This window comes from Grammomys surdaster, unplaced genomic scaffold, assembly GCF_004785775.1.
Source record: "Grammomys surdaster isolate TR1022 unplaced genomic scaffold, NIH_TR_1.0 125672, whole genome shotgun sequence".
Classification (NCBI taxonomy): Eukaryota; Metazoa; Chordata; class Mammalia; order Rodentia; family Muridae; genus Grammomys; species Grammomys surdaster.
This window is the reverse complement of record NW_021620509.1, coordinates 630,643-654,999: the sequence shown is the minus strand read 5'-3', so window position 1 is coordinate 654,999 and position 24,357 is coordinate 630,643. Positions and strand designations below refer to the sequence as shown.

Here is a 24,357-nt window from a genome sequence, read left to right as displayed (position 1 = left end):
GAGAGAGAGAGAGAGAGAGAGAGAGAGAGAGAGAGAGAGAGAGAGAGGAGGGCCATTTTAGAGACCAGTTTAAGTAAGAAAGCGGACAGGGGTGAACAGATAGCCTCTGAGCTTGCACTGTCCCTGGGCCATCAGTCTGTACTCTTTCTCCACAGACAACTGTCCCAGGTGATCCAAGTTCGATACCTGTCTGGGCCTGAGAGAGTCAAGAGGCATGTCGTGCTAGCTGAATTCTTCTCTGGGGCCTGGAGCCAGGGGATCAAGAAACTCATCACCCTGCCGCTCGTGGGGAAGCCCTTGAACCTGGACCGAAAGGTGAGGCCCCTAGACGCTCCATTCCCAGCGCCACACTTCGCCATAACTGTCCTTTTTCTTCTTCCCCACTCAACACCCTCCGAATCCCCTTCGCTTCCCTCACAGCAGTTAGGCAACCCCTCAGCCCTGAGATGCAGTTCTGGGTGCAGGTCTCAGTAGACACATGGCTGCTGTGTTGCACTAAGTATTTATGCGTATAATACAATGTGTATGCCACTGAGGAGGATAAGATGAAAGTGTCAGTCAACACTGGGCAGGTTGGAAACGCTCTACCGCCTACTATGTCAGCTGCTCGGCTGAAGGAGCTGCCTCCCTGCTGTTGGTAGGCAGTGTCTGAGCTGAACCTCAGGAGAGGGCTGTGACTCTTCTTTAGATGAAGATTTACACCTTGGCTGAATATCTGAATCCGCATTAAAAAGCCGGGGGCTAGAGAGAACACTGGCTGCTCTAGCAGAGGGCACCAGTTTGGTTCCCAGCACTCAAATAGTTGCTCCAAAGGATCCAACACCCTCTTCTGGCATCCGTGGGCTCTGTGCCTATGTGGCACACAGGTATACATGTAGGTAAAACCCATATACATAAAATAAAGTAAACCTAAAAAAAGGCAGACAGGATCAAGTATGGTGGGATTCAGACTTTTAATCCCAGCACTCAGGAGGCAGAGGCAGGTGAATCTCTATGAGTTCAACTCCAGCCTGATTTATATAGTGAGTTCCAGGGCCGCATAGTGAGACTATGCCTCATAAAACAAAACTAACCCAGACAAAAAGCCCATAATGTGGAATTTGGTGGCTCTCTGGGATTTGATGGCTGGTCTGCCCAGTGCAGTTGGTGTGATTCAGTGTGAGCCTATCTCAAAAAAGTCACGTGAAGAACAACTGAGGAAGAGCTGTCTGCACATGTGTGTACCGCATGCACACACGTGGGTACATATGATTACTGGAGCACGCACAGAAGTTATCAAAGAACACTCCCACACGCAGAGAGACCCACTCTGACCAGTCTAGCATATAATTCTTCCTGGTCTTTTCTCTCATGGGCCTTGGTGTTATGGACACCAAGGATGATGTTCCCGAGTCCCCTGCTCGAAACTCAGTTCAGTCAACTCTGCCATTGAGCAGCCTCTGGGATTTCCTCTCTGCTCTCCTAGCCCAGGACCACCTGCTTTGCCTCACTCTGTCTTCAGAAGGAGCAGTTCTAAAACACAGTCTGGCTGTGCCTCTCCTTTGATACTCCTGATAGCTCCCCAGTCTGAGCTGGTTAGCCTGCCTGCCAGGGCTCATCTGCTGTCAGGTCTGAGTCTCCCCTGCCTTATAAGGGCCTTCCTAAGTTCATTGTGTTCTTGGCCTCCAGGTCTCTGTCTGTCACTGGGCTTTGTTGTTGTTATTGTTGTATGTGTTTGTTTTTGTTTTTGAGATGGGAGTCTCACCTTCCTGTCTCAGCTGGCCTAGAACTTAAGCTCAAGCAATCCTCCTGTCTTTGCCTCCTGAGGATTGGGGATGGCAGATGAGTGCACAGTGCCCAGCAATGCCGTTGCTCTGAGGTATTTCAGCAGACAGGCCCAGCTCCGATGTCCCATCTTCAGCAGAACTTTCCCATTTCCTTATGTGCCTCATCCTTGAATTGCTCAAGCCCCAGGTCCCTTCTTCTGTCCCGGCCTGGCTGTGTGCCACCTTAGCCAGTGGTTGTGGCATGAAGGAAGCACTTGAATTCAAGCTGATACCACTTCCCACCTCCACCAGGTGGCCCCACAGCCACTGTGGTTCTCAGGCACAGTGGCCAACCGGAGGAAGCTGACTGAACTGCCCTTCCATCTGCTGCATGCAGGCCGCTTGGAGGAGTTGAAGCAGGAGGTGCTGGGTAAGGGGCCATGACAGAGGCCATGAGGGCCTTAGAGGTCTCATCTACCCATCCATCCATCCATCCATCCATCCATCCACTCATTCATCTATATATCCATCCATCTATATATCCATCCATATACATGTGTATATATATACATGCATATATATATATATATATTCATCTACTCATCCATCCATCCATCCATCCATACATACATACACATATCCATCCATCCATCTATCCATATATCCATCCATCCATCCATCCATCCATCCATCCATCCATCCATCCATTTATCTATCCATTCATGTATCTGACACAGCTTTATTGGTTTAACTCTGTAGTTTTCCTTCAGTATCAACCTCCTCCCACCCACCCTTCCACCCATCCATCTCTCATCCATTTGTCTATTTAGGCAGCTTTCTGTCCATTCATCTGTTTGTCAACCTGTCTACCCCTCAGTCTGTCTACATGTCTGTTCCATCTACCTATTTTGCCACCCACTGTCCATACCTGTAATTTTCCAACAACAGACATTCTTACTCAGGAGACACTTGGCAAATCCTGGATACATTTCTGAGAGTCATGCTGCAGGCAGAGGTTGCTGGCAGCATCTGGGGTGGCGTTCCAGTCATGGCTCCATGTTACCTCAACCACAGCTCAGTGCCCACCACAGAGACCCACCAGTCTCAGTGCCAGAAATGCTGAGTGTAAGACTCCAGGAAGACAGGATGGTCGTTCTCCAGCTCTCAGAATGATCCACCCCTTGTCCTTCACAGGGAACATGAGTTGGATCTCCTGTCGGAGCATCTCTGGGAGCATTGAGGACCTGCTGGATGATTTTGACATGTGCGCCCCTCACATGGACTCTCCTGAGGTCGAACTGGTCAGAGAAGCCATCCAGCTGTGCCGCCCTGCCGTGGAGCTCCGGGGCCTGGGTGAGTGTCCTGGCCTCGTATGCACTGGCTATGTTGTGCACTGGTCTCCAGAAATACATTCTTCCCAGGGGACCGAAAGTTGTTTTCACCAACCTGCACATCTGTCTATCAGTCATTAATTCATCTGCCCGTCTACTCATTCATCTGCCTGTCTATCTACCTATCTACCATTGATCCCCCAGCCTTCCATTCACAAATCTGTCCACCCATTCACACATCTATATGTGTTTGTGTCCATCTACCCACTATGTCACTTTCTTATCTAACCCCATGATGCCTCCTTTAAAACTAACTTGTAGAATTTGGAATGCAGCCAGGAAGAACTTTGAGACAAAATTTGAAAAACCAACGCTGTCCTTCCCTCTGAACCTGCATTTTTCTTTAGACAGGTCCAGACAGGAAGTATTTCAGGGGAATGAAGGGAATTGTATCCAGACTTAATAACAGGACACAAAATAAGTTCTGTGGATTTTGTTTGTTTGTTTTTCAAGGAAGAGTTTCTCTGTAGCTCTGGCTGTCCTCGAACTCACTCTGTAGATCAAACTGGCCTTGAACTCACAAAGATCCACCTGCCTCTGCCTCCCAAAGGATTTTTAATTGATGAAACCCAGGGAAAAAAAGAGAATTACAGGGGTTGGGAAGATGGCTTAGTTAGCAAAGGGCTTGCCGTGAGTGGGCTGACTTGCCCTTAGGTCCCCAGCAGGCACATAAGAAGCCATAGTGGTGCTGCACGCCTGTGCTCAGTGTGGGATGGAGGCAGGAGGATTAGAGGATCTGCTGGCCAGTTAGTCGAGCTGAACTTGTGGGCTCTGAAGTCAGTGAGACCCTCATAGCAAAGTGGAGAGTGGACGGAAAGGACACCTGGCAGTGACCACTGACAGCACACACATGTGCATGCACATGCATGCGCACACATGTGAGCACACACACACATGAGCATGCAAACATGAACGTATGAGCATGTACACATACAGGCATGTGAATGCATACTTGAACATGCACACACACAAGACACACATAAGCATATACACACAGGCATGCAAACATGCACATATGAACATGAGCAGTTAAGCATGCACACATGGAGCGTGCATAGGAGAGTGCACATGTGCATACAGAATAATCACTGTAGGCAGATGGGATGATACACTTGCTTTCCCAGAACTCAGGAGCCTGAGGCTGGAGAACTATTCCAAGTTCAATGCTAGCCTGGATTACATAGCCTCAGCTATGGTGTGAGACCCTGCTTGAACAAACCATACATATGTGCACACACAAAGGAGAAAAGCACATGTTCTATGAAGATTGTCTTTCCCTCCCTCACAACAGAGTCTTACTGTGTAACACAAGATGTCCTCAAAGGCACAAGCCTCCCACCTCAGTCTTGAGATAACAGGTGGGAGCCACCATGTGTGGCTTTATGAAAACCACCCCTTCTTCTGGGCTTGAGAATCTCTCAGGTTTGTCAGCTGGTCCTTCGGATGGTGTCTTGTTTCACTTGTTATTTTTTATCTACTTAACTGTATTTATATTTTTATTCTGTGGGAGTATGTGTGTGCCACAGTACACGTGTGGAGATCAGGGGACAAGGTTTCATTTTTCTCCTATCATGTTGCCCTGGTTGATGGCAGTCACCTTTGTCTGTGGAGCCATCTTGTCTGCCTTAAGATTTTATTTGAAAGTAAATTTGGAGTGGGGAGCGGAGATTGAGCTTTGTGCTAGAGCCCCAACATTGGGGGTTCCCAGAGAAACAGCTTAGCCTCTCACCTGACTCAGCAGGTGACAAACTGCGTGGAGGAAGATCAGGTGTTCAAGGTCTGCCTCAGCTACATAAGACACACTGACAAAAGAAAGAGGAAGGAGGAAGGGATGGAGGGATGGATGGACGGAGATAGGGAGGGAGGAAGGCAGGGAGGGAGAGAGGGAGGAAAAGTAAAAAAGAAAAAGTAAAGATAGGAAAGGTAGGAAAATGTAGGTCCTTCATTTACAGCCCAGCAGCAGATGGAGTGTAGTAACAGATATCACCACCAGAGGGCACCGCAGACAGCACATGTTCCCAGTGCATTTCTCCTTGAGCAGGGCCACCATGCAAGCGACTGTGTAGCTTTCAGGGAGCTGGTTCCTATTTATTTATTTATTTGTATGTATGTGTGTTTAGGTGCCCATACAAGACAGAGGAGTTGAATTCCTGGAATTTGAGTTACAGGTGATTGTGAATCACCAGATGTAGGTGCATACTCTTAACTACTGAGAATTTTCTCCAGTCCCCTCCATATAAAAATGTTTGTGTGTGCACGGTCAGCCACTCATGTGTGAAAGTTGGAGGACAGTCTGAGGGAATTGGCTCTCTCATATCTTGCGGGTCCTGGGTATTGAACTCAGGTCATCAGGCTTGACAGCAAGCGCGTTTATCCACTGAATGGGATCTCTACTCTCTGTTCTTTTTCAGTCAGGGTCATGCTATTGACCTGGCTTTGAACTCTTAATCCTACTGTCTGAAGCTCCTGTGAGACAAGACACCAAGCATGAACAGAAGTGCCCACTGTGGGCATCTTGCTGTGCTGTAAATTGGGAAGACACCGATGGCCCAGCAGAGATGCTTGTCCCTGACTAATGAGCAGGGAGGGCTGCCAGATGGGCTTCAGGGATGAGGTCAAACAGCAGCTTGGGGTGGTAGCACTCAACTGGAGTTGGGCACAGTTTACCTATCCACCGAGCCTCCCGCTCTCCTGTCTTCCTTTCTTCTTTCTTCTGTCCATCTATCCACTTCTCCAGTCTTCCCCCCACATTTTGCCAATCTGTCCATGCAGCTCCCTTCCACCCTCACATTCATCCATCTTCCCACCTTCCACCCACTTTCCATCCATCCTTGAATCCATCCATCCACCATCCACCTTGTTGATCTCAACTACTTGGGGAGCTGAAGTGAGAGGTGCTCTTGATCCCAAGAGTCAAGGCCAATCAGGGAATAACAAAACGAATAACTAATTAGTTAATAAACTCATTGATCCAGAAGTGCCCCTTGGAGAAGAATAGCTGGTTTGAGGAAGAGCTTCAGGGTGAGGGACATGGTCAGCAGAGCCCAGAGGCTGGCAGCTATTCTGTGCCCAGGAGGCAGGGGGATGAATGAACACAGGAGAAATCGCAGGCCTGGGGCTGAGGGGTCCCAGCTTCTCATCTGCAGCCTTGTAAGAGTTGGGGTTCATTGGTGTGGCACGGTTCAGCCGGGCGGGTGACGCCTCATTTTGTTGCAGAGAAGAGTGTCCTCTACACAGAGCTCCTGGCCAGACTCCTTTTCTTTGCCACATCACATCCAGCAATAATCGGACAGCTGTGCCAACAAGCCCAGAGCTGGTTCCGTACCTGCCCCTACCCGATGCTTGTGCCCCTGGCAGGATTCCTGCAGCCACCTGGTGGACCTCTTCAAGCCACTCTCACTGGTTGTCACAAAGGTGAGTGTCCCCCAAAACACAAAACCCACACCAGCTCACTGTGTACTCAGTGGCCCAGATGCTAGATATTTGGGGCTGCTCTCTGGGGCTCCCCTCTGCTAGGCAGAAGGGCCTGAAGTGCCACTGGGACTTTCACTTGCCGCCTCATGCTGACTAGGCTTTCTGTGTCCCCCGGGACTGTAGATTGATGCTGTAAGTACTGCTGGCAGAGTCCTGCCTCTGAGGTTTTGTCCCAGAGAGTTGCTGGCTGCAGAGTTCCACAGGACTTCAGGTCTGACATAGTTGTGTCACCATATGTTCCCTCAGTGCAACTTGCCCGCTACCTAACCACACCCATACACATCCATCTACCTTCCCCCATCACCCGCCTTTCCACACACAATCCGTTCATCCACCCAACTTGTCCATCCGTCGATCCACTCACCATCTGTCCGTATTTCCCTAAGTCTAGTCATCCACTTATCCACCCATACCCCAGCAGAGGTTCTTCGCTCACTCGTCCATCTGTTGGTGTATTTGTTCATCAAACCATTGATCTACACATCCGCTCATCCGCCCACCCGCCTATCGATCCTTCCCTCCATCCAATCTTCCACCCGTCATCCACCCTCTGCCTGATAGCTATTGTTTTTTTAAGACATTTTCTTTTTAAAAATTTCTTTCCATCTCTGTCTGTCTCTCTCTGTGTCTGTCAGTCTCTGTCTCAGTCTCTGTGTGTGTGTGCGTGTGCGTGCGTTACACATGTATAGGGATTCCTACAGAGGCCAGAAAAATCTGTCAGACCCCCTGGAGCTGAAGTCACAGTCAGCTGTGAGCCGCCTGACGTGGGTGTGGAGAACTGAACCCAGGGCCTCTGGAAGAGCAAGGCTTCTTAGCCTCTAGGCTATCTACGCAGCTGCCTTGCATCTGTTCTTACATTACACCTGACCTCATTCCACACGTCCCTTACTGGCCAGTCCCACCCTGCTCTTCCTCTCATTACTCACAGCTGCTTAGCAACTGACCCTGAAGCTGCTGCGACCTGAGCAGCTAGCGTTTGTCTCTCCGCTCCCCTACTGGCCTGCCTTCCTCCTTCTCCCTCCTTCCCTTTGTCTGTACACATTATCTCTCAGCCATCATGAGACCCACACACGTCACAGGGCTCCAGGCTCCAGCTCCAGCTATCTCAGGCCCCAGGCAGTTTCTCTCCACAGTAGAAATTTTGACTGCTCTGAAGCAGAGAGGAAATGACTCAGCAGCTGCACGTAGCTAAGGAGGGGACTAGTGAGAAAGAGAAACGCCATCTTCCCTATGGTGTCACAGAATTAGGATTCGTTGAGTCTAGTTGCCCTGTCTACTTTCACTGTGAATCTTATTTGGCCAATGATAACTGCTGTAGCCCGTACTGTCTTTGTGACATTTGAACCAGGGGGAAGGGGAGAGAGGATGATATCTTTTAGGGGCATCACCTAGAAGTTGTTTCTACTCTTATTGACTAGTAATAGGATATCTCCAACTGTAAGGCTGTGAGATTCTGTCCCTGTCTCTATCTCTGTCTCTCTTTTTCTCTGTTCTGGAAATTGTGTGGGTAACTATATGTGCAGATAAGAACACATGAGCTTTGGGGGTTTCTCAATAAATGAAGAACATAAAATGGCTATGAATACAGCCACAGAGAATCTATGATGCTGTGATAGATTAGTGATGTCTGCCATGGTATAGCCAGGGGATGTTACCACTGAGAGGCTTTCCATCAAGTCTGGGACAGGGATGCATCTGTGCTTTGTGGGCTTCCTCTTGTCATGTCAGGGATTGAGGAGGTTCTGCCTACCCTGGACTTCTGTTTCCTGACTTGTTTGAGTGGGAATAAAATGTGAGTTAACATTTCCAAGATCACTCAGTAACTTTGAGTACATGAGAAGAAAAAGGAAAAACAAAGAAATAAAGAAAGTAAGGGTCTGTATAGGTGGGCCAACTGTGACTTAACAGTCCTCACTAATCAACCCTTCACATCTGGGGAAACTGAGGCATGAAGAAGGAGAGGACTCAATGGCATTCAGAAAAGTCTGGTTTCTGCATGCTGAGTTTCTCTTTTATTTTTAAAACTTATTCATTTTATCGTTATGAGAATGAGTGTTTTGCCTGCATGTCTGTCTGGTGACTGACTGTCTGCTTGGTTTTGGTCCTTTAGATCCCCCTTAGATTCTTTCTCAATTACTCTGTACCTTGTTCATTGAGATGGGCTCCCCCAGTTGAACCTCAAACTCACCAATACAGCTATTCTAGCTACATAACTTCCTCCAGGGACCCCAGCTCTGCTGCATTTACAAGGGTTCTGGGGATCCAAGCTCTGCTACATGCTTAGCTGCACTAAGCCATCCCTCCAGGCTGGTGTTATCTAAGGCTGAGTACCTCTCGGCTCAGTGATATTTTAACCAAAATCCACCAAGGTGAGACTGTTTGCCTAAACTATTAGCAATCTCCACTTTCCTCCCCTCTTCCTTCTCTTCCTCCTCTTCCTCGTCTTCCTCCTCCTCCTTCTCCTCCTCTTCTCTGTGTGTGTGTGCATGTGTATGCATATGTCCATGTCTGTGCATGTCTATGTGTACATGTGCATGCATGTGTGTGTACACATATTACAGACCATGACACTGAGGATGACACTTCAGAGCAGGTTGTCTTCTTCTGTCTTTAAGTGATCCTGGGATGGAGCTCAGGTGGCCAGGCTTGTGGGGAGAACTCTTACCTGCTGGGACAGCCAGCAGGCAGGCTGTCTGTCTAGAAAATATCTCATTTGGTGTCTCAGGCTAGCCTGGAAAGCACTCCATAGCCCAGGTTGGCTTTGAGCTCATGCTAATCCTCCTGCTTCAGTCTCCTGGGTGTCTATGTATGTGCATGTGAGTGCAGTGCCACCAGAGGCCCAAAGAAGGTGACAGATTCCCCAGAGCTGGAATTAGAGGGAGTTTTGAGCCTTTCATCAGGCAAGAGCAAGTGGACACCATCTCTCCAGCCCCCCAAGGTGCTATAGACAACCTCAGTGTGAGGTTTCACCATGTTTGTTTTATAGATTTGGAGCCACCTCATGGGTGTTGGGAACTGAACCCTGGTCCTCTGCTAAGGCAGTAGGAATTCTTTGTTTTCTTTTTGTTTGTTTGTTTTTCGAGACAGGGCAGTAGGAATTCTTAATCACTGAGCCATCACTCCAGCCTGCCTTCTGCTTTGATTGAGGCAGTGTCTTTCCTGTTTGCTGTCCTGTGCTGCAGTTTAGTGGCCAGCAAGATTCCATCGAGTCTCCTGTCCTTCTCCCCATCTTGTCGGAGGCTGGAGCTACATATGTTCGTCCTACTGTCCCTGGATGTACGTGGGATCTGGGATCCAAACTCCAGTCATTAGGCATGCACAGCGAGTGCTTTGCTCATGGTGCTGCCTCCCAACCCCCTTTCCCATTACAGTCTGGGCTGCTGAGAGGCTTCTCACAAACCTGATGACCTGGCTCTGATCTAGGAACCCACATGCTGGAAGGAGATGACTTACTCCTGCAAATTTTTCTCTGATCTACACACACACACACACACACACATACATAGACATACACAAAGACACACACAGAAACACACACATAGACACACCTATACATAGAGAGACACACACAGAGACACACAGACACATACACAGATGTACACACAGAAACATACACACACACTCACATACACGTACATAGACACACACGCAGACACATAGACATACACATAGACACAGATGAGCATATATAGAGACACACACAGAGACACAAAGGCACATACACAGACACACACAAGAGACATACACATATATACACAGAGAGATACACACAAACACACAGAGACTCACAGACACACAAAGAGACACACACATACACAGATATACACAGAGACACACACACAGACATACGCAGGGAGACAGACACAGGAACACACACAGGCACACACACAGAGGACACATATACACAGACATACACACACACAGACACGCACACACACAAACATACTCAGAGACACACGCAGACATACACAGAGAGATGGACACAGACACACACATAGAGACACACACAAAGACACATACATACAGACACACACATACACACACACACACCGAGACACACACACTTTAAAGTAAAAAAGAAGGTTTAATTACATAAAAAAAAAATCCATGGTGTAGGCAGTATCTGGGACTTCCTTTTTAAAGTCTGTCCTTTCTGGCTGTGTGACTTTAGGATGGCCATTGGGTCTGTTTGTGCCTTGGTTTTCCTGTTTATAAATGGAGACTCTCACAGACTCTGACTGAGGCCACAGCTGTGTGTGTTCAAGTCCTCACTGTCACCTCTGTGTGTCTGCAGGCATCACCACCATAGCATGGAGCCTGGAGGAGAAACTCCTGGTGGTGGGCACCCAGGATGGCGCCGTGGTCGTGTGGGACGTGGAGGAACAACAGGTGGTCCATGTTCTAATGGGACACACAGGTGACCAGTGAGACATGGGGTGGCTGCACACTGTCCTCAGGGCTCCTTCTCCCTCACACATAGACATTCCTGCACTGAAATGCTCTGGCTTGCTCTGCGTCAGTCAGAACTGCATAACAATTCACCTCACACACAGTGGCTGCAAACAAGATTTTTATTTTTAAAAAAATTGGGAGGCAGGGGCTAGGGAGATTGGCTCAGGAATTAAGTGTGCAGTTTCAGTTCCAGCACCCATGTTGGGTGGCTCACACTGCTGTAACCCCAGCTCCAGGACATCCAATGTCTTCTTCTGGCCTCGACAGGCACCTGCAGACACACAAAGACAGACATACATACACAGACACATACACACACGTACACATACACACACATACATACACATATACACACATACACACACATAAACACACAGACACACACATACACATAAACACACATACACACACATACACACATACATATACATACACACATACATACACATACACATACACATACATACACACATATACACATACACACACATACATATACATACAGACACCTACACATATATACACACACACAACACATACACACATACACATACACACACATATACACACACATACATACTACACATACACACATGCACATATACACATACACACATACACACACATACACACATATACATACACACATATACACATACACACATACACACATACACATACACACATATACATACACACACATACACACATATACACATACACACATACACATATACACATACAGAAGTACACACATACACACACATACACACATACACACATATACATACACACATGCACACACACATACACATACTCACACACACAAACTAAAATAATAAACTTTAATTTAAAAAGGCTAGGCTCACAACATAAAATATTATTTAAAAACTAAAACAAACTAAAATCAAACTAGTAAGTATGTGAGGTTGTGTTTCAGTGTGACATCTCATGCATTATATGTATAACATGTGGTGTCTATAATGTCTAGATCACATTCACTCCACTGCCCACTCAGGCCTTCCTTTCTCTCCTGTCTGGTCTCCTTCTCTTTCTAGGCAGTCCCTGCCTTGCTTTCCTTTGTAGGACATGGGGTGTGGGGCGTGGGGGCGTGGGATGTGGGGCATGGGGCGTGGGGTGTGGGGCATGAGGTGTGGGGCATTGGATGTGGGTTGTGGGCCATGGGCCATGAACCAATGCACATCAGCAGGGTAATTTACAGAGGCTCAGGGTGAGGGATAGAACATCTACCTTCCCTTCAACCATTAACTACCTGTAAGTCCTCAGAGAGACATACGACTCTTCCCTGAGAGACGGTGGTGGACCCAGTCCCGTGCAGACTTTATACAGTGTCACAGCTGCTTCAGCTCATGAGAGGGATGGTCTTGTCATGCCTGAAAGTATTCACACACTGTCAATGTTCCCACAATGCTTCAGTCCTCCTTCCTGCTCTTGGATTCTTCCTATCCCATGATGTTCTCTGAGCCTTGCGGGGGTGTGATATGGATGACCCATTTTGGGGGTCATCACTCAACAGTCACCTTATGCTTATAAGTCACTTTACAAGCTACTTCTTCTGAGGGTTAGCACCTCGAGCAGGGCTCTCAGAGTGGTTCTTCCTTTCCCAGCCAGGCTGGCACATGCCCTGATACTCCACTGCAGTCATATGGGCAGGTGGCTACCTCATGGTATTCTTAACTGAGACTATTGATCTCTTGATGGGAGGGACTGCAAAGTCATCTTGTCAAGGGGTCAAGGACAGTGTAGATAATATCATCAAAGGCACAGATCAAGGAGGGAAAAATTGCAGTCAATTTTGCAATGCGGTTTAGTCCATTTTTTTGTTGCTGTAACAGAATGCTATAGACTGGGTAACTTATAAACAACAGAAGTTTATCTGAGTGACGGGCCTAGAGTCTGGGAATCTAAAGATGCAGTCAGTGTGTCTCCCACACCATCACGTGCTGAAGCCATCTGCTCCAGTTTTGTTGCTGTGACAAACTGCTTTAGCAAGGGCTGGAGCGATGGCTCAGTGGCTAGGAGCACTTGTCACTTTTATGGAGGACCTCGCTTTAGCTCCTTGGAGCCACACGGTGGCTCACAGCCATCCACAATTCCAGTCCAAGATGATCTAATGCCCTGTTCTGACCTCCAGAGGCCCCAAGCACACACATGATACACATATACTCATAAAATAAAATAAATACATCCAAAAATTGTTTAAAAAATGCTCAACTAAAGGGAGGATGGAACATATTTGTTCACAATTCAAGGTCACAGTCCGTCATAGCAGGGAAGTCACAGTGGCAGGAGCTTGAAGCAGCTAGTTACACCCATAGTAAGAGCAGAGAGACAGAGAGAGACAGAGACAGAGAGAGACAGAGAGACAGAGAGACAGAGAGAGACAGAGAGATGGAGAGACAGAGAAAGAGACAGAGTGAAACAGATAGAGACAGACAGAGACTGACAGGGAGATAGAGAGAGAGAGAGACAGACAGAGTAAGGCAGAGAGAGTGAGAGAGTGAGAAGGAGGGAGAGAGGGAGAGAAGGAGAGAGGGAGAGAGAGAGAGAGAGAAAGAGAGAGAGAGAGAGAGAGAGAGAGAGAGAGAGAGAGAGAGAGAGAGAAGAATCATGCTGCAGGCTCTCCCAGTCCATGCAGGTGCACTCACCTGCCTGCTTGCTTGTGCTCAGCTTGATTTTTCCACTCTTACACAGTTCAGGACCCTCTGCCTAGGGGATGGTGCTGCCCATAGTGGACAGGTCTTCTCACAGCAATTAAGGCAATCATCAGTCTCCCACAGATCTGTCCACAAACAACTCCTTGTCCCCAGATGAGTCTAGCTTGTGTTAAGTTGACAAAGTAACTCTCACAGCATTGTACGGCAAAGGGATGGTCAAGAGAAAGGAAAAGGGACCAAGTGGCCCTTCTTGTAACTACCCCGACTCCTGTGACTGTGACACCAATCTCCTCATGAGCTCCCATCACTTACCAACGTGAAAGGGTTCCTTCTCTACACATTGTTGCAACAAGGACATGAATTTGTGTGTGTGTGTGTGTGTATGGGGGACTTCCAAGTCACAGCCATTCTTTTTTTTTTTTTTTTTTTTTTTTGGTTTTTTGAGACAGGGGTTCTCTGTATAGCCCGGGCTGGCCTCGAACTCAGAAATCCGCCTGCCTCTGCCTCCCGAGTGCTGGGATTAAAGGCGTGCGCCACCACTGCCCGGCTTTTTTTGTTTTTTTTTTTTTTGTTTTTTTTTTTTTTGGTTTGTCACAGCCATTCTTAAGGGAGGTTTCTCGTCTGCCTCCTGTCTTCCACAGACAGTCTTCATTCATCAAAGAAATTATTGAATGTCTCATGCATGCTGCACCAAAACATTCAATCATCTTACATTTTAAAAATAACATCAAGGGGCTGGAGGGATTGCTAAATGGTTAGGGGCTCTCTCTGCTCTTCTAGAGGACTAGGGTTCAGTTCCCAACACCACGGCAGGAGGCATACACCGCCTGTGTCTCCAACTCCAGGGGTCTAACACCCTCTTTGGGCCTGTATGGGCACCATATACATGTGCACAAACCCACATTCATGTACATTAAAAAATAAAATTTAAGAATAATAAATTCACTGGGTAGTGGTGGGGGGCAGAGGCAGGAGGGTCTCTGAGTTCAAGGCCAGCCTGATGTGTGTAGTGAGTTCCAGGACAGGCAGGGCTGCACAGAGAAACCCTGTCTCAGAGAATCATCAGTAGTAATAATAATGATGCATTCTTTTTAAAATGATGTAAAATATGGCATAAATACTGCTCAGGCCGGCAAGATGGCTCATCAGGTAAATGCATTTACCTCACAAACCTCAAAAACCTGGTGACCTGAGTTTGATTCCCGGAACCCATGTAGAGGTGGAAGAAGAGTCCAGAAAGTTCTCTGATCTCCACATATACCGTGCATGGTGGCAATGTGCTATTCCCTCCCCCAACACCATGAGCATACATACAATGATGATGATTTTATTTTTAATTGAAAAATACTACAAACTCTCCACTTGTTATGTCCCATCTTCTACTGTCTCCATGCTCCCCAACACTGTGTGTGAAGGAGATGACATGGTATGGTGTGATGTTTCGTTTTGTCAGTTTGACACAACAGAATCACCTGGGGAAAAAGTCTCCAAGAGGGACTCCAGATCAGGTTGGTCTTCAGGGGTTGTCTTTAGGTAGGAGGACCCACCCACTGTGGGCAGGACCATTCCCTAGGCTTCTTCTCCCTGTTCTTGACTGTGGGTGTGACTGCTGCTTCCATCGCTCCCTAATTTCCCCTCAGTGATGGACTGCAACCTGGAACTGAGAACTGAATAAACCCTTCTCTTCTTCCCTAAGTTGTGTTTGTTAGGTTATTTAACACAGCCACAGAGAATGGACTGGAATAAAACATCTCTTCCCAGCTCTGTGTTCAATGCTCTTATGCTAACAGTGGAAACCAGTTAAGGCTAGACCATTTGCACCATGGGAGTGGGCAAGAGCAGTGAATCCCAGCTTTTGCTCCTGGCAGACTGTTAAGTAATTACCAACACATTGCGCTGTTCTGGCTTCCCTCAGCAGGGTATATAATTTCAGATTAAACATTATATAAAATATGTAGATATAGATAAATAGAGGATAGATTTTTGCTTTTTTTCTGTTTGTTGTTTATTTTTACAGATTTTTCTGTTATACTTGAGCCAAAGGTTGAGAAGTAGTTATTTAGTTTCTTGTTTGTTTGTTTTTATTTTTGTTTTGAGACAAAGTTTTCTAGGTAGTTCTGGCTGGCCTGGAGCTCTCTTCCTAGACCAGACTATCCTTGAACTCACAGAGATCTGCTCGTCTTTGCCTCCCGAGCACTGGGACACACCCAGTTGTTTAGGTTTTTTGATACACAGGTAGAAACCAAGTAAACTGTCCTCAGCTAACACCCGGTCCCACACTGTGTCCACCACAGCTGAAGTAAAGTGCGTGCGGGTGTTTGCCCAAGGGACTCTCGTCATCTCTGCATCAAAGGACCGCACTCTGCGACTGTGGAGTCTGCTCTCTGGCCAGGAGAAAGTCACCATTTTGGATGGAGGGTCACCAAATCCCACAGAGCCCCAGAGCTGGGACCTTCATGTGGATGAGATCAACAACTTTGTGTACTCCACATCTGGTACAAAGGTAACAAACTGGCTTCTGTGTGAGTGTGTGTGAGTGTATGTGAGTGTGTGTGAGTGTGTGTGAGTGTGTGAGAGAGTGTGTGTGAGTGTGTGTGAGTGTGTGTGTGAGTGTGTGTGTGTGCAAGAAGCCAGCTAACAGAATAAGCCAAGACAGCCAGGGCTACACAGAGAGACCCTGTCTAGAAACAACCAAACCAAACCAAACCAAACCAAACCAAACCAAACCAAACCAAACCAAACCAAACGAAAACAAAATGGGCTGGGGAGGTTGGTCAGAGATGACGCTCTTCGTGAAAGCTGGAGGAACTCAGGGAAGGTTCTCAGCAGCACATAAAAGCTGTCTATGGCAGGGTTACCTGTGACCCCAGCGCTGAAGGACAGAGACAGTTGGATCTGGCTGTGGATCCTGGAGTCTCAGCAACCAGCTAGCCTAGCTTGTAAGTTGGCAAGCTCCGTTTTCAGTGACAGTGAACAGCAGGGGCTTCCTCACTCACCCTGAGATCTCTTATTCCTTAATCTGATGGGGTAGCCAGTTCACTTTGTGATCCTCTGGCTCTGCCTTCCAAGTGCTGGCTGGCAGCAGCGCTGCACCTGCCTGGCCTTTACACAGCTACTGGGGCCTGAAATCCGGTCCCTAGGTTTGCCCAGTGAGCGCTATATCTGCTGCCTCAGCATCTTTTCATTTGTTTGTTTGTTTTTTGTTTGTTTTGTTTTGTTTTTTTGAGACAGGGTCTAGACATATAGGCTTGCTTCAGACTTGTAGCTACTCTACTGCCTCTGGCTCCCCAGTACGAGGCCTGGTTTTAACATCAATATCTTAACATTTATTTATGGGGTATTATGTGTGTGTGCCACATGTGGAGGTCAGAGGAAAACCCACAGAACCAGCTCTCCTTCCATTGTGTGGGTTTCAGGGATCAAACTCGGGTCATCAGGCTTGGCTACAAGTCCCTCTACTTGATGAGCCATCTCATAGGCCCTTGTCATCAATATTTTATGTAGCAAGGGCACATTTGTCACAAAGAAGACCCAACATTGGTCCTGTCTAGTAGACCTGAGACTTGTTCCATCCTTATCAATTCTTCCATATGATTAAATCATTAAAACAAAAACCAGACAAACAAACAAAAACAAAACAACCTGCCAACGTTGAAAGGCGTGGGTTTTCGTTTTGTTTTTGATACACATTCTGGCCAGGTAGCACACCTTGATGAATGAGCCTCTTACCCTAGCCTCAGAGACGAGAAGACAGGTGTGTGGCCCAACACCTGGCTCAAAGGCACAATTTTATACATTACAGAAGAATGTGTGCTTGGGTGCCATGACAGGTGATAAGCGCTCCAAGCTTCGTGGGAGGCTGCAGTGGGTGGGTTGTTTGAACCCGAGTTCACAGCCAGTCTGGACATATAACAAGACCCCATATGTCAAAATAGGAGTGGAGGAAGAGGAAGAGAGGAGGGACATAAAGAGTTCTTTCTCCTGACTCGGGAAGTCTCGGGCAGGGTCTTTTGCTTGGGAATATCCTTTTTAAATTTTTAAAAATTTATTCCTGTTTGTTTGTTTTTATTTTTTTGAGTCAGGGTCTCTTGTAGCCCAGGCTGACCTTGAGCTCACTATGTAGCTAAGTACAGACTGTGAGCCCTCCCCCCCCACACTGGAGGACAGGCTTATTCCGTGCTACCTGGGCTTCATGGGTACCACCCCCTAAGCCCTGTCCCAGCCCATGTCTTCTGTTGATGCTGATGGTTCTCTTGCTCTTCATGACGTCACTAGATCAACGTGTGGAATCTGGAAACTTCGAAGCTGGTTTTCTGTATCACAGGAGATGCATCTGATCCCTGGGTCTGTGTGACTTTGTTGGCTGCTCAGGGTTTGCTGCTCGCCCTGTCCAAGGGCAGCCAGGTCTGTCTGTGGACCTCTGCCATGGGAAAACTGCAGGAGAAACACCAGTTGTCCAGTATCAAAGAAGAGACACCCACCTGTGCCGTCTCCATCCAGACCTGGGCAAGGCTGGTTGCTGGCTTCAGCAGTGGTTCCATCGCTCTGGTAAGTGACTCCTCACAGACTGGTAGAGGGCTCAGCCACTCAAGCACAAGGACCTGAGCTCAGATGTCCAACTCCCATTAAAGCTAGACTTGTGGGCCCCACATGTGTATTCTGGCTCTGGGGAGGCAGAATCGGGAGGATCCCTGGGAGGTCCTGGCCATGCAGTCTAGTGGAATCACTGAGCTCCAGGTTTAGCGAGAGACCCTATCTGAAGGGACTGGAGAGACAGCTCTGCAGGGAAGAGCACTAGAAGCTTTTGCAGAGAATCCAGGTTCAGTTCCTAGCACCTATATGTTGGACAAAAACTGTAACTCCAGTTCCAGTGTATCTGATGCCCCTTCTGGCCTCTCTTGGCATTGCATGCATGTGGCATATAGATACATGTAGACATATACATATAAAATAAAATGAATAATTGAAAATAAGTTGGAGTGATAGAGGAGAGACACTAAGCTGACCTCTAACTTCCACACACACCTCATACAGTGTACAGACATCTCAGAACGTGGGAGGAGCAAAGCCACCTTTGCCTTTATTTTGGCTGCCCAGTTTCCATATCTGGTGCTGTGATGAAAAAATCCTTCAGGAGCAACTGGGGGAGAAAGAGGTTTAATCAGCTCTCAGTTCTGTCACGGAAGACAAGAGGCAGGAACTTGGAACAGCTGATCACACACGGCCACAGTCAGGAGCAGGAGCCCTGAGGATGAAGGCCTGGGTGCTGGCAGTAGGTTCCCTCCCTTCATCCGGTCTGCCCAGCCCCTGTCAAGGTCAGATCTTCCCACAGCAGTTGTCCTCAGATGCCCACAGGCCAGCCTGATCCAGATAGTCCCTGAGTAACACTCTTCCCTGGGTTCTTCATTGTGTCAAGTTGGCATTAAAAGCATCACACGGGCTGGAGATGTGGTTAAGAGTGGCTTGCTGCTCTTGCGGAGGCCCTGTGTTCAATTCCCAGAACCCACACTGGTTGGCTCTCCACCTTCTGAGCTCCAGGAAACCCAGCGTACTCTTCTGTTCTCTGAGTGCGCCTGTGTGCACACATAAGCAAAATTCCTTATCCCTACTATTGGTGGCCTGTGAACAGTCACCACAGAGTGGTCCCACTGCAGGGCTGGCAGTGGGCTCTGCTCTGTACTGTGGATTAGTTGTGACTCGTCCCCCAACTCCATGGGCCCATGTGGTTAAACACCTGGTCCCCAGGGGCTGGTGCTGTGTTGTATGGCAGTGGAACCTTCCACATGTTGGATGCAGCTACAAGTTTGTCACTGGGAGTAGGGCTGGAGGTTTAGCTACTTGTGGTTCTGTGCTCCACCAAGAAGTTACCAACCCATGAAGCACGGGCACCATCCAAGCATCTGTGCCTTCCCTACAGGGGAGGGGGGTGCAACCTGAGGCTAGAAGCCAAGACAAACATTCTTCCTCCAAGTTGTGTGGGTTAGAGCAGGGTTTGGGGGTGCCTGCTCCCCTTTGTGTTAGAGCACAGCCTAGCATTCTGAGTGTGGAGAGGTGAACACACATGGGTACATAGTTGTGTCTGAAGCAGGGGACGTGGCTGGCATGACAGCAAGAGGTTAAATAAGGAACTGGGCATGGTGGTACAACCTGTAATCCTAACACTGTGAGTTCCAGTACAACCAGGACTACACAGTGAGACCCTGTATCAAAATAAATTTAAAGAGAAAGGAAGGAAGAAATAAACAGTCACCTATTTTTGAGACAGGGTCTCATGTAGCCCAGGCTGGCCTCAACTTTCTGTGTAGCTTAGGGTGACCCTCCTGCCTCCATCTCCTCGGGACTGGGATGACAGGCATGGGCCACCTGGTCTAGTTTATTCCAAATCCATGTCTGTCTCACTGAGCTCTGGGGTTCCCTTAGATACTTGCACTCCCACATCGTCACCGTTGTGCAGAACAGCGGTTACCTCAGGCTGTGCAGAGAGTTCCACAGACACCTTAGCCCATCACTCCTGGAGAGGGTCACCTGGTGTCACTTCTTGTTTAATGGTGAAATGGAGACACTGGGAGTTAAGGAACCCCTCAGTGTGACAGAGCCAGTTGTGGGGGCAAGTCACAAGCCAGCTCAGAATCCCACAGCTGTGCACTGTCTGATGCTCAGCGTGCCCTGCACAGGTCTCCGCTGGAGAGGACACGCTGCTGGAGAAGCTCCCGGAAGCCGTACGGTTCCTGGTGGTTTCTGAAGACGATTCCCTTCTTGCAGCAGGTAGCTTTCGTTTCTCATTGAGGGTAGAGAAACGAAGTAAGATTTGGCTGGAGGCTGGGTGAGACCTGTCCCCTGTCCCCTGTCCCTTGCCTCCCTGCTCCCTCTTCCTTCCCAACAGTGGCCACTACTATTCTCTGTACCTTTGTTCTATAAACTATTTTTACAGTGTGTGTGTGTGCACATGTGTTTGAGTGTGTGCATGTTTGTGTGCGTGTGTGCGTGTGTTTGTATGTGTGCATGTGTGTGTGTTTGCATGTGTGTGTTTGCATGTGTGTATGTGAGTGTGTTTGCTTGTGTGCATGTGTGTGTGTTTGTGTGTATATGAGTGTATTTGTGTGTGTGCATATGTGTGTGTGTCTATGTGTATTTGTGTGTGTTTATGTGTGTTTGCATGTGTTTGCATGTGTGCATATGTGGGGGTCAGAAGAAAACCTGTACTAATGAGCTTCCTCCTTTCGCCCTGGGGGCCCTGGGCCTGGAACTTAGGTTGCTGGGTCAGGAAGCTTTCCCTTGAGCCGTTCAGCCCCTCTGTCTCCTTTGAAATCAACATTGTTAGTGTCCACATGTGAGTGAGAACGAGTCCTGTCTGTCTCCACCATTGACCACTGCACTCAATGAGAAGCTTATTAGTTCTGTTTACATCCCCACGGATGATAGGATTAACAAGATATTCAATCACTCGTGATACACACCCCTACCCACTATACACTATGCACACCCATACCCACCATATACCATACACACCCCTACCCACAATGCACCATGCACACCCCTACCCACTATACACCATGCACACCCCTACCCACAATGCACCATGCACACCCCTACCCACAATGCACCATGCACACCCCTACCCACAGTGCACCATGCATACCCCTATCCACCATACACCTATACTCACCATAAATCATACATGCCTGTATCCACCATACACCATACACACTTGTACCCACCGTAGGCCCTACATACCGATATCCCCCATAAACCTGTAACTACCATATGCTATGTATAACACACTTGTAATCACATGCACATCTGTAATTACTGTGGCTTTAGACACATATATCCACTATGCACATATATCTACCATGCACATATGTAATTGCCTATTGAGACTTTTAAATGTTTTAAGTTTTATTTTTATTATCTTTGTGTGTGTGTGTGTGTGTGTGTGTGTGTGTGATGGACGTTGGTGCCCAAATAGGCAACAGGCAACAGATCGCCCTGAAGCTGCCACTGGGTTCTAGGAACTGAATCGAGGTCCTCAGCAAGAGCAGCACATGCTCTGAACTGCTGATCCATTGCTCCAGTTTCAATAAACAGCTTTCAGTTACTTGTTAATTATTTAAATTAATATTAATCATAGTAGTAAATTTTAATAAATAATTAATTAGTTAAACAATTCACATTGATCACATAGATTATTTTATTCAATATGCCCAAAAATTTAATATGAAATCAATATAAATACTGTGAATGGGTGATTTCTCTTTGTTGTTGTTGTACCAAGTTTTCAAAATAACAGTTGAGAGCACCGGCTGCTTTTGTAGAGGATCAGAGTTCAGTTCCCAGCGCCCGCAGAGCAGTGCACAACCTGGTGTAACTCTAGTTCCAAGGACTCTGGTGCCCCTTCTGGGCTCTAAGGGCTCAGCATTCAGGTGGTGCATAGGCATCCGTGCAGCAACTCACACTTAGACGTAAAGAGAAGCAGCGGGTAGTCCAGAGCTGCATTCTGATGGATGGCGCTCACTGAGTGAGTGTAATGCTGACCGCCTGTCCTGCGTACGTGGGCTGCCAGTGGCGCAGGTGCTAGGCTTGTCACAGGAAGGAGGGATGACAGGAGGAGAGACAAGCTGACACACAGGAGTTGAGGCTGAGGTGAGGACTGAGGCACACCTTATGTGTACCAGGCTGGCTCTCAGGTACAGTGTGCACCAGGCACCTGGGGGGCAGCAAGCCATGCTGTTTCTCTTTCTCAGTTTGAAGGAACCTGACTATTGCAGAGGGAACCAGTCTGACCTGACTTGGGTAGTATCAGCAGTGATTAGTTTTCAAGGGTGATAAACAGAGTTGTAGGGTGCTGCCCCTGAGATGATCAGCTCTGTGAATCACTAGTCACCCCGCCCCCGCTGTCAGTCAGCTTAGTTAATTGTGGGCTCCAGGCCTGTGAGAGACCCTGTCTCAAGAAATTAGGTAGGTCCAGGAGATGGCTCAGTGGGTAACATGATTACCAGCAAATACAAGGTCTTGGCAATTTATGTATTTATGTATTTATGTATTTAATGAATGAATGAGTGTTCTGCTACTTGTATACCTACGTGCAAGCAGAGGGTATCAGATCCCTTTTTATAGATTGTTGGTTGTGAGACACCGCGTGGTTGCTGGGGATTGAACTCAGGACCTCTGGAAGAGCAGCCAGTGCTCCTAACCACTGAGCCATCTCTCCAGCCTCAAGTACAAGGTTCTAGGCCAGTACTGGGGCAATGGAGACAGGAAGATGCTACTAGCATATTCCTGAGATGCCGAGTGCTCAGGTTCAGTGATACACCCCACCTCCATGATAACCACTAACAACCTGCAGCCTTGGCAGAGGTGCAGGTGACAATGCCTGTGTGCCTGTGTGTCTGTGTGTGCCCCACATACATATACATACAAACACAGGTGAGGATTTCTGCTTCTCCTTTCGCAGTGTGGTGCCAGGGATGGGTGCTGCCTCCCAGCAGTGGCATGGGGCAATGTGTGTGCTGCACCCCCAATCAGAAACACTCTCTCAAACTCTGATAGTGAGTTTGCTGCCCAGAGTTGGTCACATTGGCATTGATGACTGACCATGAGGCTGACCTTGGTCTCCAGTCCCTCATAAGATGCAATGGAGTCTGTGTCAAACTCCCTCGGGAACACACTTTGTTACTTTGAAAAACACTGAGACACACAAAGACCGTCATTAACAGGGAGGAAGCTGTAAGATAAAGGCTGAGAAGGCTCATCCCTAGCACCAGGCCAGGGCTAAGGCTGCACACTGCTGGATGTGGGGCTCAGGCCTGCTGGTTGCACCTTTGACATCGACGGGTTGTGTTTGAGGGGGTGTGCTTGTGTGAGGTCAGCGGACGATTTCAGGGAGCCTGTTCTCCCCTCTACCATGTGATTCAAGTCCTTAAGCTTGGTGGTAAGTGCCTTTAACCGCAGACCCCAAAAGATCATTTACTTAGTGCCCAAGATTAGACCTCAAATACGGTGAATGCCACGATGTGTTTCACCAGATAGAATCCTGAAACATTCTTTCTTGGGAGACCAGTATTCAAGGACCCTAGGATGGAGAGAATTCCACTGAGGGTGTGGAGAGGCAAGGAGACAGGCTTGAAGCAGAGGCTCTGGCTCAGTGTAGAATGTATGGACTCAGTTGAGCACTTACAGCTCAGTAAGTAGAGTGTTTGTATCTAGCTGTGGTGGCTTGCTTGGATTTCAGTAGGAGGAGTGCTTCTGGTCCATGTTAGAGCGCCTGCCTAGCACACAGGAAGTCCTGGGTTCCACTCCCAGCACCACATAAACCAGGCATGGTGGTGCATGGTTGTCCTCCCAGCATTTGGAAGGTAGAGGCAGGAGGATTGGGAGTTCAGAATCATTCTTGGCTACATAGGAGTTTGAAGTCGGCCTGAGCTACAAGACACCATGTCTTAAAAACAAATAGCAAAAATATTGGCTCTTGGCTTCCAGCTGGCTTAACTTGGTCTGGTGGTGATTTGGGGGGGGGGGGTTCAGGAAAGATAACCCTGAGTCACACATCCAGGAATTCCACAGTGAAGCCTTCACATGGTGTTGTGTGTGTGTATGTGTGTGATGTGTATGTTGTGT

General features: G+C 47.9%; 1 protein-coding gene across 2 annotated transcripts in view; it reads left to right on the top strand.

The window, feature by feature from the left end:
- Positions 1 to 24,357, top strand: part of Nwd1 (NACHT and WD repeat domain containing 1) — a 51,851-nt gene that overhangs the window by 18,080 nt on the left and 9,414 nt on the right. For both annotated transcript variants that reach the window (XM_028787806.1, XM_028787805.1), the window contains exons 6-13: positions 156 to 315; positions 2,058 to 2,175; positions 2,940 to 3,098; positions 6,353 to 6,550; positions 10,905 to 11,027; positions 16,035 to 16,243; positions 18,016 to 18,288; positions 20,415 to 20,505. In XM_028787806.1, the coding sequence (XP_028643639.1) occupies positions 156 to 315; positions 2,058 to 2,175; positions 2,940 to 3,098; positions 6,353 to 6,550; positions 10,905 to 11,027; positions 16,035 to 16,243; positions 18,016 to 18,288; positions 20,415 to 20,505 (1,331 nt within the window). The remainder of the gene's footprint in view (positions 1 to 155; positions 316 to 2,057; positions 2,176 to 2,939; positions 3,099 to 6,352; positions 6,551 to 10,904; positions 11,028 to 16,034; positions 16,244 to 18,015; positions 18,289 to 20,414; positions 20,506 to 24,357) is intronic.